The sequence below is a fragment of the Urocitellus parryii genome, chromosome 15 (genome assembly GCF_045843805.1).
Source record: "Urocitellus parryii isolate mUroPar1 chromosome 15, mUroPar1.hap1, whole genome shotgun sequence".
NCBI classification, from domain to species: Eukaryota; Metazoa; Chordata; class Mammalia; order Rodentia; family Sciuridae; genus Urocitellus; species Urocitellus parryii.
Genome location: NC_135545.1, coordinates 1,712,935 through 1,725,311, shown reverse-complemented (window position 1 = coordinate 1,725,311; position 12,377 = coordinate 1,712,935). Strand labels below are relative to the sequence as shown.

At 46.5% G+C, this 12,377-nt stretch overlaps 1 protein-coding gene across 1 annotated transcript; it reads left to right on the top strand.

Moving 5' to 3' along the window:
- Positions 1 to 932: 932 nt before the first annotated feature.
- Positions 933 to 11,352, top strand: Znf582 (zinc finger protein 582). The gene is made up of 5 exons (XM_026381309.2): positions 933 to 1,021; positions 1,593 to 1,681; positions 2,801 to 2,927; positions 3,681 to 3,776; positions 9,277 to 11,352. The coding sequence occupies exons 2-5, from the start codon at positions 1,673 to 1,675 to the stop codon at positions 10,737 to 10,739; spliced, it is 1,695 nt and encodes a 564-aa protein (XP_026237094.2). The 5' UTR covers positions 933 to 1,021; positions 1,593 to 1,672; the 3' UTR covers positions 10,740 to 11,352.
- Positions 11,353 to 12,377: the final 1,025 nt, after the last annotated feature.

Genomic DNA, 12,377 nt, shown 5'->3' with positions numbered 1-12,377 from the left:
TGAGATCAAGTCTGGGGCAGGCAGGTCCGCAGGCGCTCCCTCCGTTCCCTCGCACCACTTTGCACGCGCGGGGAGCAGTGCACAACGCCACCCGAGCAGGAGTCCGCCCGCACGCACGTCCCCGCACGTCGGTCCTCTCGAAACGCCGCGAGATCCGCCTCGCCACGCCGAGATCGCGTTCCCCGGAAGGGGCCGCGGCGCCCGCGCGTGCGCATCGCTTAGCTTCCGGTCGGCGCCGCGGGACGCGCCGTGAGAGGCGGGGCGCCTGCTCCCCAGGCGGCAGGTGAGGGAGTGACGCGCCCCTTCTTCCGCGAGCGCGCGCGTCTGGCGCGGCGTGTGTTTAACCCGGACGAGGACTTGCTTCGTAGGGGCCTCCCGAGAGTTTCAAGACCCCGAAGCCCTGGGCGCCCCGCCGTGGGAGCCGAGGCTGCACGGGCCGCGCGTCAGGGGTCGCGGTGGCTCCCTCGTGGGGAGGCGAGGCGCAGGCGGCCGGGCGGGCGTCGGCAGCAGGGCGCTTGCTGCCTGGGCGCCCGCACGACGCCCGCCTCCGGCGGCACTGCCGCGCCTGTGCGAAGCTCTGCTCGGTGCTGACCTCGGTGCTGACCTCGAGAGGGTCAGAGAGGCCGAGGGTGTTCTGCGGGCGCTGAGCCCGTGAGCGTTTGCGTGGCTTGACTTCTTGTTGCTGCATTTCCCACATCGTGCAGAGGATCCCGAGTGGGATATCTTGTTCGTGATGTCCAACATTATTTTGTGCCAAAAATGATTCAGCCACTGGCCTACTTGTAGCCCTGACTCCTTAGGTGCTGCGTATTCTTCTGCAGAGCTTGGTGTGCAAATGTGCACACTACTTTGTGTCTATGGAGGGCCACATTTATGTCTTGATACGGAGCCCTGGGCTTGCGCCATGTAATTTATCTGCCTCTCCACTCCATTTCTTGACTCGAGGTAGACCCTAAAGTGGTGTCCACAAAGCCTATTGAACTGCCGGCTTTTTGATTGTGGAAGTTGGGCAAAGAGCCAGGTAGGCTTTTTTTGTACTGGGGATGGAACAGGGGGCACCTTACCCTTCTTATGTTTTTATTTTGAAATAGGGTCTCACTCAGTTGCTTAGGGCCTCCCTAAGTTACTGAGTCTGGCCTTGAACTCCCAGTCCTCCTGCCTCAGCCTCTCAAGCCATAGGTAGACTTTTGAAGATGTTAAATTTGATGCATGAGAGAATGAAATGGCATAATCCTGGGGAAACTTTATTTTGGGCTGGGGCTATGCATATTATTATACAAATCCTCTATATTACTCTACCTAAAGAGGAATTTTCTTTGTACTTGAGGTACAGTGTGGGTCTCAGTCACTGGAATAAGTGTGAGCATCCTTGTGTTAGATGTGTGTCAGCAACAAGGCAGAACCTCTGGGTATTTAAGGGAAATCAGAGAGAGAGGACCCTTGATTCCTGCCTCCTTGGCTGGGTTGAGTGACAGCCACAGTTTGTCCTCACTCTGTTTTGAGGGTGGTTGGGGACAAGCAGGGGAGGGCTTGTAACCTCCTCTTCTGGGAGCTGTGAGGCAAGCCTACCCTCTGTTCTTTCCTTCCCCCAGCTCCACCATCTCAGGAGACTGCACTTCCTCAAGAGAGGAACCTGGAGGAGGACCTACCACCTTGTGAAATTCTAAAAGTCATGTCCCTCGTGAGTTTTAAAATCATGTAAATATTTGTTTTCCTTATCCTGAAACTGCCCATCTGGGTTCCATTAGTTAATTTAGTTCTCAGAGGTCTCCATTTTAGGGACTGAAAGGCCCAGACAGCTAATTCCTGTCCTATTACCTGCCCCCACAAATGCCCATGGGTCCATTCTACATAGCATCACATGTGTCCTGACATTTCAGCCTTTGGCTAGGAGGACAGATGGAGCAAAAATACACTTTGGTTTATGAAATGAGAGCACCCTTTGTCAGAACTGAGGTGAAAAGAATGGAAATGACATTTGGGGATGTAGAAAAGCATGGAGCTAGTGCAGGTTGGTCTCCATGTGAGTGTGTATGTAGTGTCCTTCTTTGGAAGAAATAATTGAGGCTTAGCTGAGAATCTGAGATTGAATGCCAGAGTTAAGATCTAATTTGAGGCTGCACAGAGCATTTGATTCTGGGTGGTTCTTCAATAAGAGAGAGAGAAGCGCAGAACTAAGGATGTGGCTGATAGCAAGTGTAGACTGTCAGCCTGGTGGGTGGTCAGATCCCGTAAGAGCTTCGAGATTTGTGATCAGTTCTGGGTCCACAGTAACTGAGCGTGCCCTTCTTTTCACTTTAAGAAAATTGGATAGTCATTAACAGTCATCTTTGTGTTCGTTGTTTTTCTCATGAAGAAAATGCTCACGATATATTCTGATATGATGAATTTAGGTTTCTGAGAAATTCTTGATGTAGATGAACATCCTGTTTTTAGATAAAAACATTTTTATAAAAATTTTTGAACAATAATTAGGTGAAAGCCCATCAGGTATCTTTTTTTGTTGTCCCATCAAGGTAAAAACTATAGGTCTTACCTTAATGGTGTCGAGCAGAGCAGGCAGCCTATTTTAGCACACTATTGCACAGAATAAAGAAAACTCCATTTAGCTTTTTCATTTTCATCCCAGACATGCACAAGAGCTTTGGCTTGCTGTTTTAGTCTTGCCCACTTCCTCTGTCCCTGCCCCAGCTTTTTCATTCACCAGAACAACCCCTTCCTGCAAAGACTTCCAGTTTTTCTCATCCCACTGTGAAAACATCTTGAAATATACATGTATCATTTATTCCTCTTGTTCCAGGGGTCAGAATTTTTCAGGGATGTGGCTATAGTCTTCTCACAAGAAGAATGGGAATGGCTGGAGCCTGCTCAGAGGGATTTGTACAGAGATGTGATGTTGGAGACTTACCGAAACCTGGTCTCACTGGGTAAGGTGATCTGGTCTTATCAGGGGTCCACGGCCAGTGTCTCATTGGAGGGTTCTTCCTACCCAGGAGAATCTAAGCCACCCTAAAACTTAAAATCTCAAATTATTAGTGAATAATAAAACATAGATACTCAGAAATGTATTCACGAAACGCGAAGCTCCTGATCTAGTCCACGTGGGTTCTGGAACTAGACAAAGAAAAGATGGATCTGGTGGTTTATTTAAGGGGGTCCATCAAAGGCAGGGTTAAGGTCTCAGGGGCAGAGTCTTGCTTCTTAATGCCTTGTAGTCAGGAGGTTGATTGACATCTGGCAGGTCACACCCATCTCAGGTACTATGTGGGCCACAGCAGAGTGGGCTAGAGATTCACATTGACCCTGAGCAGCTGACCAGAGAAAATGTCCATTGGTCATTCCCAGGCACCAGATGTCTCTATCCACTAGGCTTCCACGCATGGTGACCCACATGCAACCCATGGGTGGCTCCTGACGTGGTCTGTCAGCTTGGATCTTACTCTAGGGCGTTTCTGTCCCCCCCTGGTCGGTTTCTGGTGTCAGTCAGTTCTGGGAGTGTTGGTCATTTTGGGAGTGACTAAAGGGCATCCCACTAGCTGAATTGATTTCAAGTAATCATTAAGTCATCTTCTAGCTTTCTTTTTGCCACTGCCTCTCCTGTGCAATGACCCAGCCCTGAGTCTGAGTTCTGGTGTCCCATCTTCACTATAACTGTGTGGTCTTTTTCTTCTCTTTGCCAGGTCTTGCCATATCCAAACCTGATGTGATCTCCTTCCTGGAGCAAGGCAAAGAGCCCTGGATGGAGGAGAGGGTGGTGTCAGGAAGCCTGTGTACAGGTGAGTGAGGCATCAGTGGAGAGAGGGCAGACCTGCATCAAGGAGGTGGCCCTTGGCATTAGAAAGTCTTCCCTTCAAGTTGCCAGATTCAGAGGTCAGGTCTTGCATACAGGTCCTTGATCTTTCTTTCCTGAAACATTTACTTATCGTCTTGTATTTAGCGATTGAGTGAATACAAGTGTTAACACTTCCTAAGGAAAGTATTTTCTTTTTGGAAAGAGATGTATGTCCTTTAACCACTTTTCTAAAGGAATCTGTGTCAGCTCTTTATTTAAATTTTGGAGAATAATTAACAAGTATTTTTGAGCTTGTGTTGTGCACCACAGTGTATACTGGTGAGGGGGCCACACCGTGTCCCTGCCTTCGTGGAGCTTAACTGCCAGAAGAAATAGACATGAACACATGCACGCAAGCACATGCACAAACACGGAAAAAAGAAAAGGTCATCTGGGCCGCACAGCAGGGCAGCTGGTCCAAGGAGGAGGCATTTTAGCTGAGACGCAGGCCTTTGATGGCCCTTGGTAAACATCAGCTATGTGTGTGAAAGCTGAGTCAGGGAAGCCCTTGGTGCCTCTGAGACAGATGGCCAGGGTGGCTGGAGTCGAGCAAGGCATGGAGCATGGAAGAGGAAGGTGCATCTTGGTGTGAGCCAGGGACTGCCAGGGGTCTTGCCCATGTGGAGGATCCAAGCCATGATGTGTGGGACCCACGTGAGAATGTGTAGGTAGCATGTTCCTCACAAGTTTTTTGTTTGTTTTTTTGTGTGGTACTTTAGCACTGAAACACATCCCCAACCCTTTTTGTTTTTTATTTTGAGATGGGCTCTTACTCAGTTGCTTAGGACCCCACTAAGTTGCTGAGGCTGGCTTGAACTTGCAGTCCTTCTGCCTCAGCCTCCCAAGTCTCTGGGATTACAGGTGTGCACCACTGTGTTCACCTTGTGTTTCTTTTTTCTTTAGCTTTTCAATATTTATACTTGTAGGTGGACATAATACCTTTATTAATTTTTAATGTGGTGCTGAGGATTGAACCCAGTGCCTCACACGTGCCTGGTAAGTACTCTGCCACTGAGCTATAACCCCAGCCCCTCATGTTTCTTTTTGCTGGTACCAGGAATTGAACTCAGGGGCCCTCAGCCACTCAGCCACATCCACAGCCCAATTTTGTATTTTTTTAATATTTATTTTTTAGTTGTACACAATACCTTTATTTTGTTTACTTATTTTTATGTGGTGCTGAGGATCGAACCCAGGGCCTCGCATGTGCTAGGCGAGCACTCTACCACTGAGCCACAACCCCAGCCCTGTATTTTTTTTTAATATATTTTTTTAGTTGTGGATAGACCTTTATCTTATTTATTTACATGCAGTGCTGAGAACCAAACCAATGCCTCATGTATGCCAGGCAAGTGCGCTACCGCTGAACCACAGCCCCAACTCCCTATTTTATATTTTATTTAGAGACAGGGTCTCAGTTGCTTAGCACCTCGCTTTTGCTTTGAATTCCCGACCCTCCTGTCTTAGCCTCCTGAGCAGATGGGATTACAGGCATGCTCTACTGCACCCAGCTCATGGTTCCTAAAGTCACAAAAAACACAGCATTTAGATTAACAAGAAATACGAAGGCATGATGGAGAAGAGATTTGAGTGGGCAGAATGTTGGAACCTTGTTTTAAATATTTTGCTATATTAAGTATCCTATTTAAATCATTCAGAAATTTGTGTATTTTTAGGAATGTTAGAGTCAGGGCCAATAATGGAGGAGGAAAAAGCTAAACTAATATATTTTCAACTAAGAAGTGCTCATCTAGTGATAGCAACAATCTGTAATTTAAAATAAATCTAAAAATAACGAAATAGCTGTCTAGTGTTTTTTTTGTTTGTATTTTTTTTTTAAGACAGGGTCTCTGTAGGTTGCTCAGGGCCTCAATACACTGTCATGGCTGTCCTCAAACTTGGGATCTTCCTGCCTCAGCCTCCAGAACAGCTGGGATCATAGGTGTGTGCCACTGCGCCTGGCTGCCATTCATTTTTTTAACAGTCCAAACTGCTCTTTCTGATGTAATCAAGTTGCTCCATAAAGTCGTTAGCATTTTTTACAAGACAAAAGGCAGGTAAATAACCTTAGTCTGGCCTGGTCTCAGGTTCCAGATCTCCTGTTGGTGTGCCTCCTCTAGTAGAGTCAGTTCTATGGCTCACACATGTTGGTAAGGCAAAGCTTTGGTGGCATAGTTTGCTCAGATGCATTTAAAAGCACTGGGTGTGGACTGGGGATGTGACTCAGTGGTGGACCACTTGCCACACATGCTCAGGGGCCTGAAATCAAAGTGTCCGTAGTCCTCAGATTTGGACTTTGAAATTGAGGGAAGTGTCTCCTGTGAGCCAGGGGACTCACAAGTCCATCTGCTACTCATGTTAAGTAGGTCTTTCAGCAGCTACTACTACATGATGCTTAGGTCTTGATCCATTTTGTTTTGTTATAACAAAATACACGAAGCTGGCTCACTTATAAATACAATAGGTTTATGTGGCTCATGGTGACTAAAAGGTCCCAGCATCATTGTGCTGGTGTCTGGTGAGGTCCTCCTGGCTTTGGATCATAGCATGTAGAAAAGTGAAACGGCTACATGAAGAAGGGCCGAGCATATATGGTTCACATAAAGCGGCTCCCTCTCAGAACTGGTCTATTGACATGAGGCCTACCCTACTCCTGTCAGCTGTTAGCCCCTTCGGAGGGTAGTGTTCTGTGTTCTAATCACCTCCCGTTGGGCCCTCCTCTTAGAGGTCCCACCACCTCAGTGCCATCTCATGGGGACCATGTCCAAACCATGGTGCTGGGTGTGACAAATAGTTGACAGTCCAGGTTCGTCATGAATAAACCACCAAAGACAGTTGCCTTCTAGCTGTCTTCACTTGTCACAAGTCTGGAGAAGGTGCCAGCACAGTGTGTACTAATATAACTAAGAGTCAACACTTCACTGTTATCCCCAACAATTAATAGTTTGTCTTTACTTATCACCATTTGAATTTGATGTACTCAAAATTGAAATGTTTAATTATGCAAAACTCAAGTACTTGTTAGAAGTGAAAACCAAAATATTGTATTGCTGACTGTTTATAAGATTTTTAGATATTTTTTCATTGGTTGTTCAAAATAGTGAGTACTAATGCCCAAATAGCTCCCTGTGCTGTTCCAGATCTCATCAGGAAAGATGAAAACACAGAAGAACTCACTTTTTTGGAGGGTGGGGTACTGAGGATTGAACACAGGGGTGCTTAACCACTGAGCCACAGCCCCCCCCCCCGCTTTTTTGTATTTGTATTTTATTTAGATACAGGATCTCGCTGAGTTGCTGAGGCTGGTTCTGAGCTCAGAGCTTCCTGCCTCAGCCTTCTGAGCCCCGGGATAAGACCTCACTATATTGTTGCTGTTTCACATTCACAAGGAGTTAAGTAGACCCAGAGGTTAGAAATCAGGATGATAGTACTTTCTTTGGATAGTAATATAATCAGATATAATCAGAGATGTTTATATTTAGAAGACTGGGAAAATGCTCATGGAGTCAACACTACGCTCTGCCATTGATCGATAAAATCTGACCATTTAAGGCAGATGTGATAGATCGGCACACAGAGAAAGGCGTGTTTTTAAAGGCTTTTCCTTGGAAGTAGCCAAGGTTTTTTCCCACATAGTTAAAAAAGAGCAGTAAGGTACTGTGACTTTGCTCCTCCAACAGTGGCCACGGGGCATAGCTGGCTGTCCCACACCGTTTTCCTCTGTCCACTGGCCAGCTTTACTTCCGTGGTCTGCTGCCATCCTTTGGTGCCCTTTCCTTTCTTCCTTTCTTTGGTGGAATGTCCTCACCACTGAATAGGGCCGTACAGGGGGACATCGTGAGTGACTATTTGGAATCTGTCTCGCCAGATGCATTCCTGGCCGCAGTAGAGACTCGACCTTCCTCCTGCACAGCTGGAGCCTGGAAGTGTGTCTTTACCCTGCCTCGTTGCACTGTCTCTTCATGGAGTTGTGTGGATGTACTGTGGTTGTAGCACAAGGTCTCGAAGTGACCGCAGCCACATCATTTTCACAAAACCTCATGATCTTTCACAGTCTTCCTCACCTTCTGCTGTAGAAGCAACCTTTATATTCCAATAGTTTTTGCTTAATACTTTAACAACAAAATGAGCAAAACCGATATGCCACCATAAGAGGCAAACACGTACCCGTGAAGTCCTCCCAGGCCATATGCTGAGAACGCTTCGTGGCCTGTACAAAAGCACCCATCTGCTTTCCCCTGTGGTTCCTTGACATCAAGCTGACAGTGAGTCTTTTTTAGCCAAATGGGGTTGGTAGCTGTAATAGTAACCACCAAACTGAAATCTCGGGCCTGTGAACTCTGGATCTAATACACCATTCACTTTTTGCTTGTAATTTGAATAAGCAGCAAAATATGTAGTTCTGGAAGGGACCCACCCTTCATCAGTTGTGCCTGATCATCTTAAAACAGGGCGCTTCTTGTTCCTAAGTCACCGTAGGCAGTGGAAAGGTCCAGGAGAGGCTGCTCAGTTGTTGGTGGCTTTGCCGTGGTGGTCAGCTAAACTTCAGTGACAGAAAACGCCACGGAAGCCGCAGCAGCCCGTCAGCACAGCCTCTGGGTGCCGAGGCAGGACAGGGCGAGCCCCACTTAGTCTTACTTTTTGAAATTGTGATAAAATACACATAACAAAAATTACCATGACAACCATTAAGTACACAATTCAGTAGTGATCATATCCACTACTGTGCAGCTGTCGCCACTTTGAACTTTTTATATCTTGTGAAATCTCCATGATTTTGAAAAATACTGAGGATGATCTATATTCAACAAATGTACCCGTTTTAAGTGTGATATTAATGAGTGTGACCATCACACAGTCAAGGCAGGACATTGGCATGACCTGAAGGCTCCCTGGGAGCTCTCATGCTCCTCCCACATGCTCCTTCATGCTCCAGGCAACAGCCACTTCTGGCTCACTCTGGGTCATGTCACATCATATCTGTCTCTTCTAGTGTCTCATGGAAGCTTCTTTTTCTTTGCTGGTACTGGGGCTTGAACCTTGAATCCAGGATGCTCCTTTGAGCTGCATCCCCAGTCCTTTTTATATATTTTTTATATTTAGAGGGTGTCTTGGTAAGTTGCTGAGGCTGGCATCGAGCTTACAATCCTCCTACCTCAGCCTCCCAAGCCTGTGGAATTATAGGTGCAGGCCACCACACCCAGCCATAAAGACTATTTTTTAAAAAAAGTGATTCAGAGGTGGTTGAGATATACACTAACATGTTTAGAACTACTCTTATCATCTCTCTGATTACCACCCTCATTTCATTTATGGTATTTGTTTTTCTTTCCGTGTTCTACTTGGCTACCTTTTAATTGCTTAGCCACCTAACCTTTCCAGTGTTTACTAAATTTCCTTCTAGAAAAGAAAAATAAAACATAACTGTTTTTTTTCTTTTTTAGTCTTGAAATCCAGATATGATACCAAAGTGTCACCTCCAGAGCAGCATGTTCATGAAGTCAAGTCGCCCCAGTGGGAGATAATGGAAAGACTTGCAAGTTATGGTCTCAGGTGCTCAGGTTTGCCTGGCGACTGGGATTGCAAAACTCAGTTTGACAGACAACCAGGAGGTCCAGACAGGCACTTCAGTCGAATGTTAATCAGTCATGAAAAAATACCTACTTTGAACCCGCAGACATCCCTCATTTTTTACCAGAACATTCACACTGGAGGAAAGCCACATGGATATAATAAGTGTAGAAATGACTTCTGGCAGGAGGAATTCCTTATTAATCATCCAGGAATTCATTCTAACGAGAAACCCTATAAATGTAAGGAATGTGGGAAGGCCTTTAAATATGGCTCACGACTCATTCAGCATGAGAATATTCATTCTGGCAAAAAACCCTATGAATGTAAGCAATGTGGAAAAGCCTTCAATTCTGGGTCCAATTTCATACAGCACCAGAGAGTTCATACTGGGGAGAAGCCCTATGAATGTAGGGACTGTGCGAAGGCCTTCAGTCGGAGCTCGCAGTTGATTGAACACCAACGGATTCACACTGGTGAGAAACCCTACCAGTGTAAGGAGTGTGGCAAGGCCTTCAATCGGATCTCACATCTCAAAGTGCATTGCAGGACTCATACTGGGGAAAAACCCTATGCATGTAAGGAGTGTGGGAAGACTTTCAGCCATCGGTCTCAGTTGATTCAGCATCAGACTGTTCATACTGGCAAGAAACTCTACGAATGTAAGGAATGTGGGAAAGCCTTTAATCAGGGATCAACTCTCATTCGCCATCAGAGGATTCATACGGGGGAGAAGCCTTATGAATGTAAGGTGTGTGGGAAGGCCTTTAGAGTGAGCTCCCAGCTTAGGCAACATCAGAGAATCCACACTGGAGAGAAGCCCTACCAGTGCAAGGTGTGTGGTAGGGCCTTCAAACGGGTGTCACACCTCACCGTCCATCACAGGACTCACACGGGCGAGAAGCCGTATGACTGTACGCAGTGTGGGAAGGCCTTCAGTCACTGCTCCCAGCTGGTTCAGCACCAGGCCTCTCATGTTGAGGGAAAGCCCCGGGAACATGAAGGATGGGGGACGACCCTTGCTCGAAGTGCCACTGCGCTTCAACACTCCAGGCTGCGGAGTGGAGAAACACGCACGAATTTATTGAGTGCAGAAGAGCCCGCCGTCGGCACATGCCCATTGTTGATCATCAGGGAGTTTGTGTTGGCCAGCAGCCATGTGAATGGAAGTCAGGGGAAAGCCCAGCAGCTCAGGCCAGCCACAGCGGCCAGCTCCCGCACCTTACAGGAAGGCCTGAGGGGGAAGGGGGTGGGAAGGCCTTCGCTCAGAGCTTGTCTTTCATCTGAAGTTGTAAGCTCTGCAGAAACATTTGTGGATATAAAGGAACGTGCTTAGACCACTATTTATCAGGCGGGGAAGGTTGGGGAATATTTATCTCTGACACATTCAGAATCATATTTTCTAACCTCAGCTTACTAATTTCAATAAGAGTCAAGTTTTAGTTTTCTTGGGGGTGGGTGAAGAACTGACTGAATTACTCCTGGTTGACTCCCCGGGAAGTACATCATGCAGGTACCATAAAGGGTGACGAGCAGGTGGACAGAGTGGTGCCAGGGCAGGTGTTCATCTCCTGGTCATCACCATTTCTCTGTGTCCCTATTTCAGGAAGAGTTTGTTTGGGAGAGTCTCTTAATTTCCCCATGGGCAGCTTGTTTTGGGTCGTATTTTGTTGACTTCTGTCACGGGCAGGTGTCATTTGCCTGCCCAGAAGGTGTGGCAGCTCACCTTATTGGCAGCATCGTCTCTTGCTTAGGATGTGAAAATGTCAGATTCTCATTTTCCAACCTCCTGTGCCACTCAGAGTGACCAGTGTACTGTGAGTGGGGCTTTTGGGGAGCAGTTCACTCCTTCCCTGTGCACTTCCCGTTGTTGGACATCTTCACGTGGGAAGGTGAGACTGCAGCTGTCATGGAGCCAAGAGGAGGAAAAAGGACCTGGAGAAGCTGACTCAGAGCCCAGAGACCCCAGGCTGGGGTGGCCTGATGCCTCTGTGCGAGAAATAAACCTTCACTGCCCATGTTTTAGTTGGGTCTTTTGTAAATTTGCATTCAAAAGCATTCCAAATGATATAACTTCAAAAATATTTAATTTTTTTTACGATTGATAAGTGTGGCCTGAAAATGTCAGCTTTGACTGTCTTTTTTCATGGCTAAATATAGGGCTGGTTTTTAAATATGTTCCATGAACTTCAAAAAATGTATGTATTCTACATTTTTGGATATAGTTTTTGAGATAAATCTGTTAAAGCCAGTGGGTTTTAATGATAAAATTCTCTATATTCTTATATAACTTGATCTATTGGATCAGAATTTCCTAAAATTGACTTTTTTTTTTTTTTTTTAAACAAGATTCCCGAGACTTTTGCTTTTTGTTGTTTGGGCTGTAAGGACGTTACTAATCCTCTACGTGCGTGTTACACCTTTCTTTTTTTTAAATATTTTTTTCATTGTAGGTGGACACAATACCTTTATTTTAATTTTTACGTGGTGCTGAGGATCGAGCCCAGTGCCTTCCACATGCGAGGCAGGCGCTCTGCCACTGAGCCCCAGCCCCAGCCTGAATGCCACACCTTTCATCTTTATGTGGTGCCCACCTCTGCCAAGTACAGCTGCTGCCTGTTCTGTCAGGTCTCACTGGACAGCCCTGCTCGTTCATTTGTTGTTTGACGCCTTTGCGCCACTGGAATGTTGCAACAGACTGGCCACAAGACTCTGTTTACTGTCGGGCTTTTTAGATAGAAAGTTTGCTCCTACGTGGCCGAGTAATTCTTTGGCTATTTATTTTCAGGTTTTGTATACTAATTGTAATGCCTTATCTCTGTGTGGTGTGCTTCTCCCTGTTACAGGCTGGGCCTTCTGGAGGCTGAGGTAGGGCAGAGGCCCCCTTCAGACCCAGATTCTTGCGATCCAGTCAGATTTCAGACGTGTGGCTCAGAGTAACAGGCATGAGTTTATAGAAGGGATAGGAAAAGGG

What these genes read in the sequence shown, in the direction of transcription:
- Znf582 (XM_026381309.2), top strand. An exon ending in CCGAAACCTGGTCTCACTGG is followed by an intron (nt 2,928 to 3,680) that starts GTAAGGTGATCT and finishes TCTCTTTGCCAG; the next exon opens with GTCTTGCCATATCCAAACCT. An exon ending in GTCAGGAAGCCTGTGTACAG is followed by an intron (nt 3,777 to 9,276) that starts GTGAGTGAGGCA and finishes TTTCTTTTTTAG; the next exon opens with TCTTGAAATCCAGATATGAT.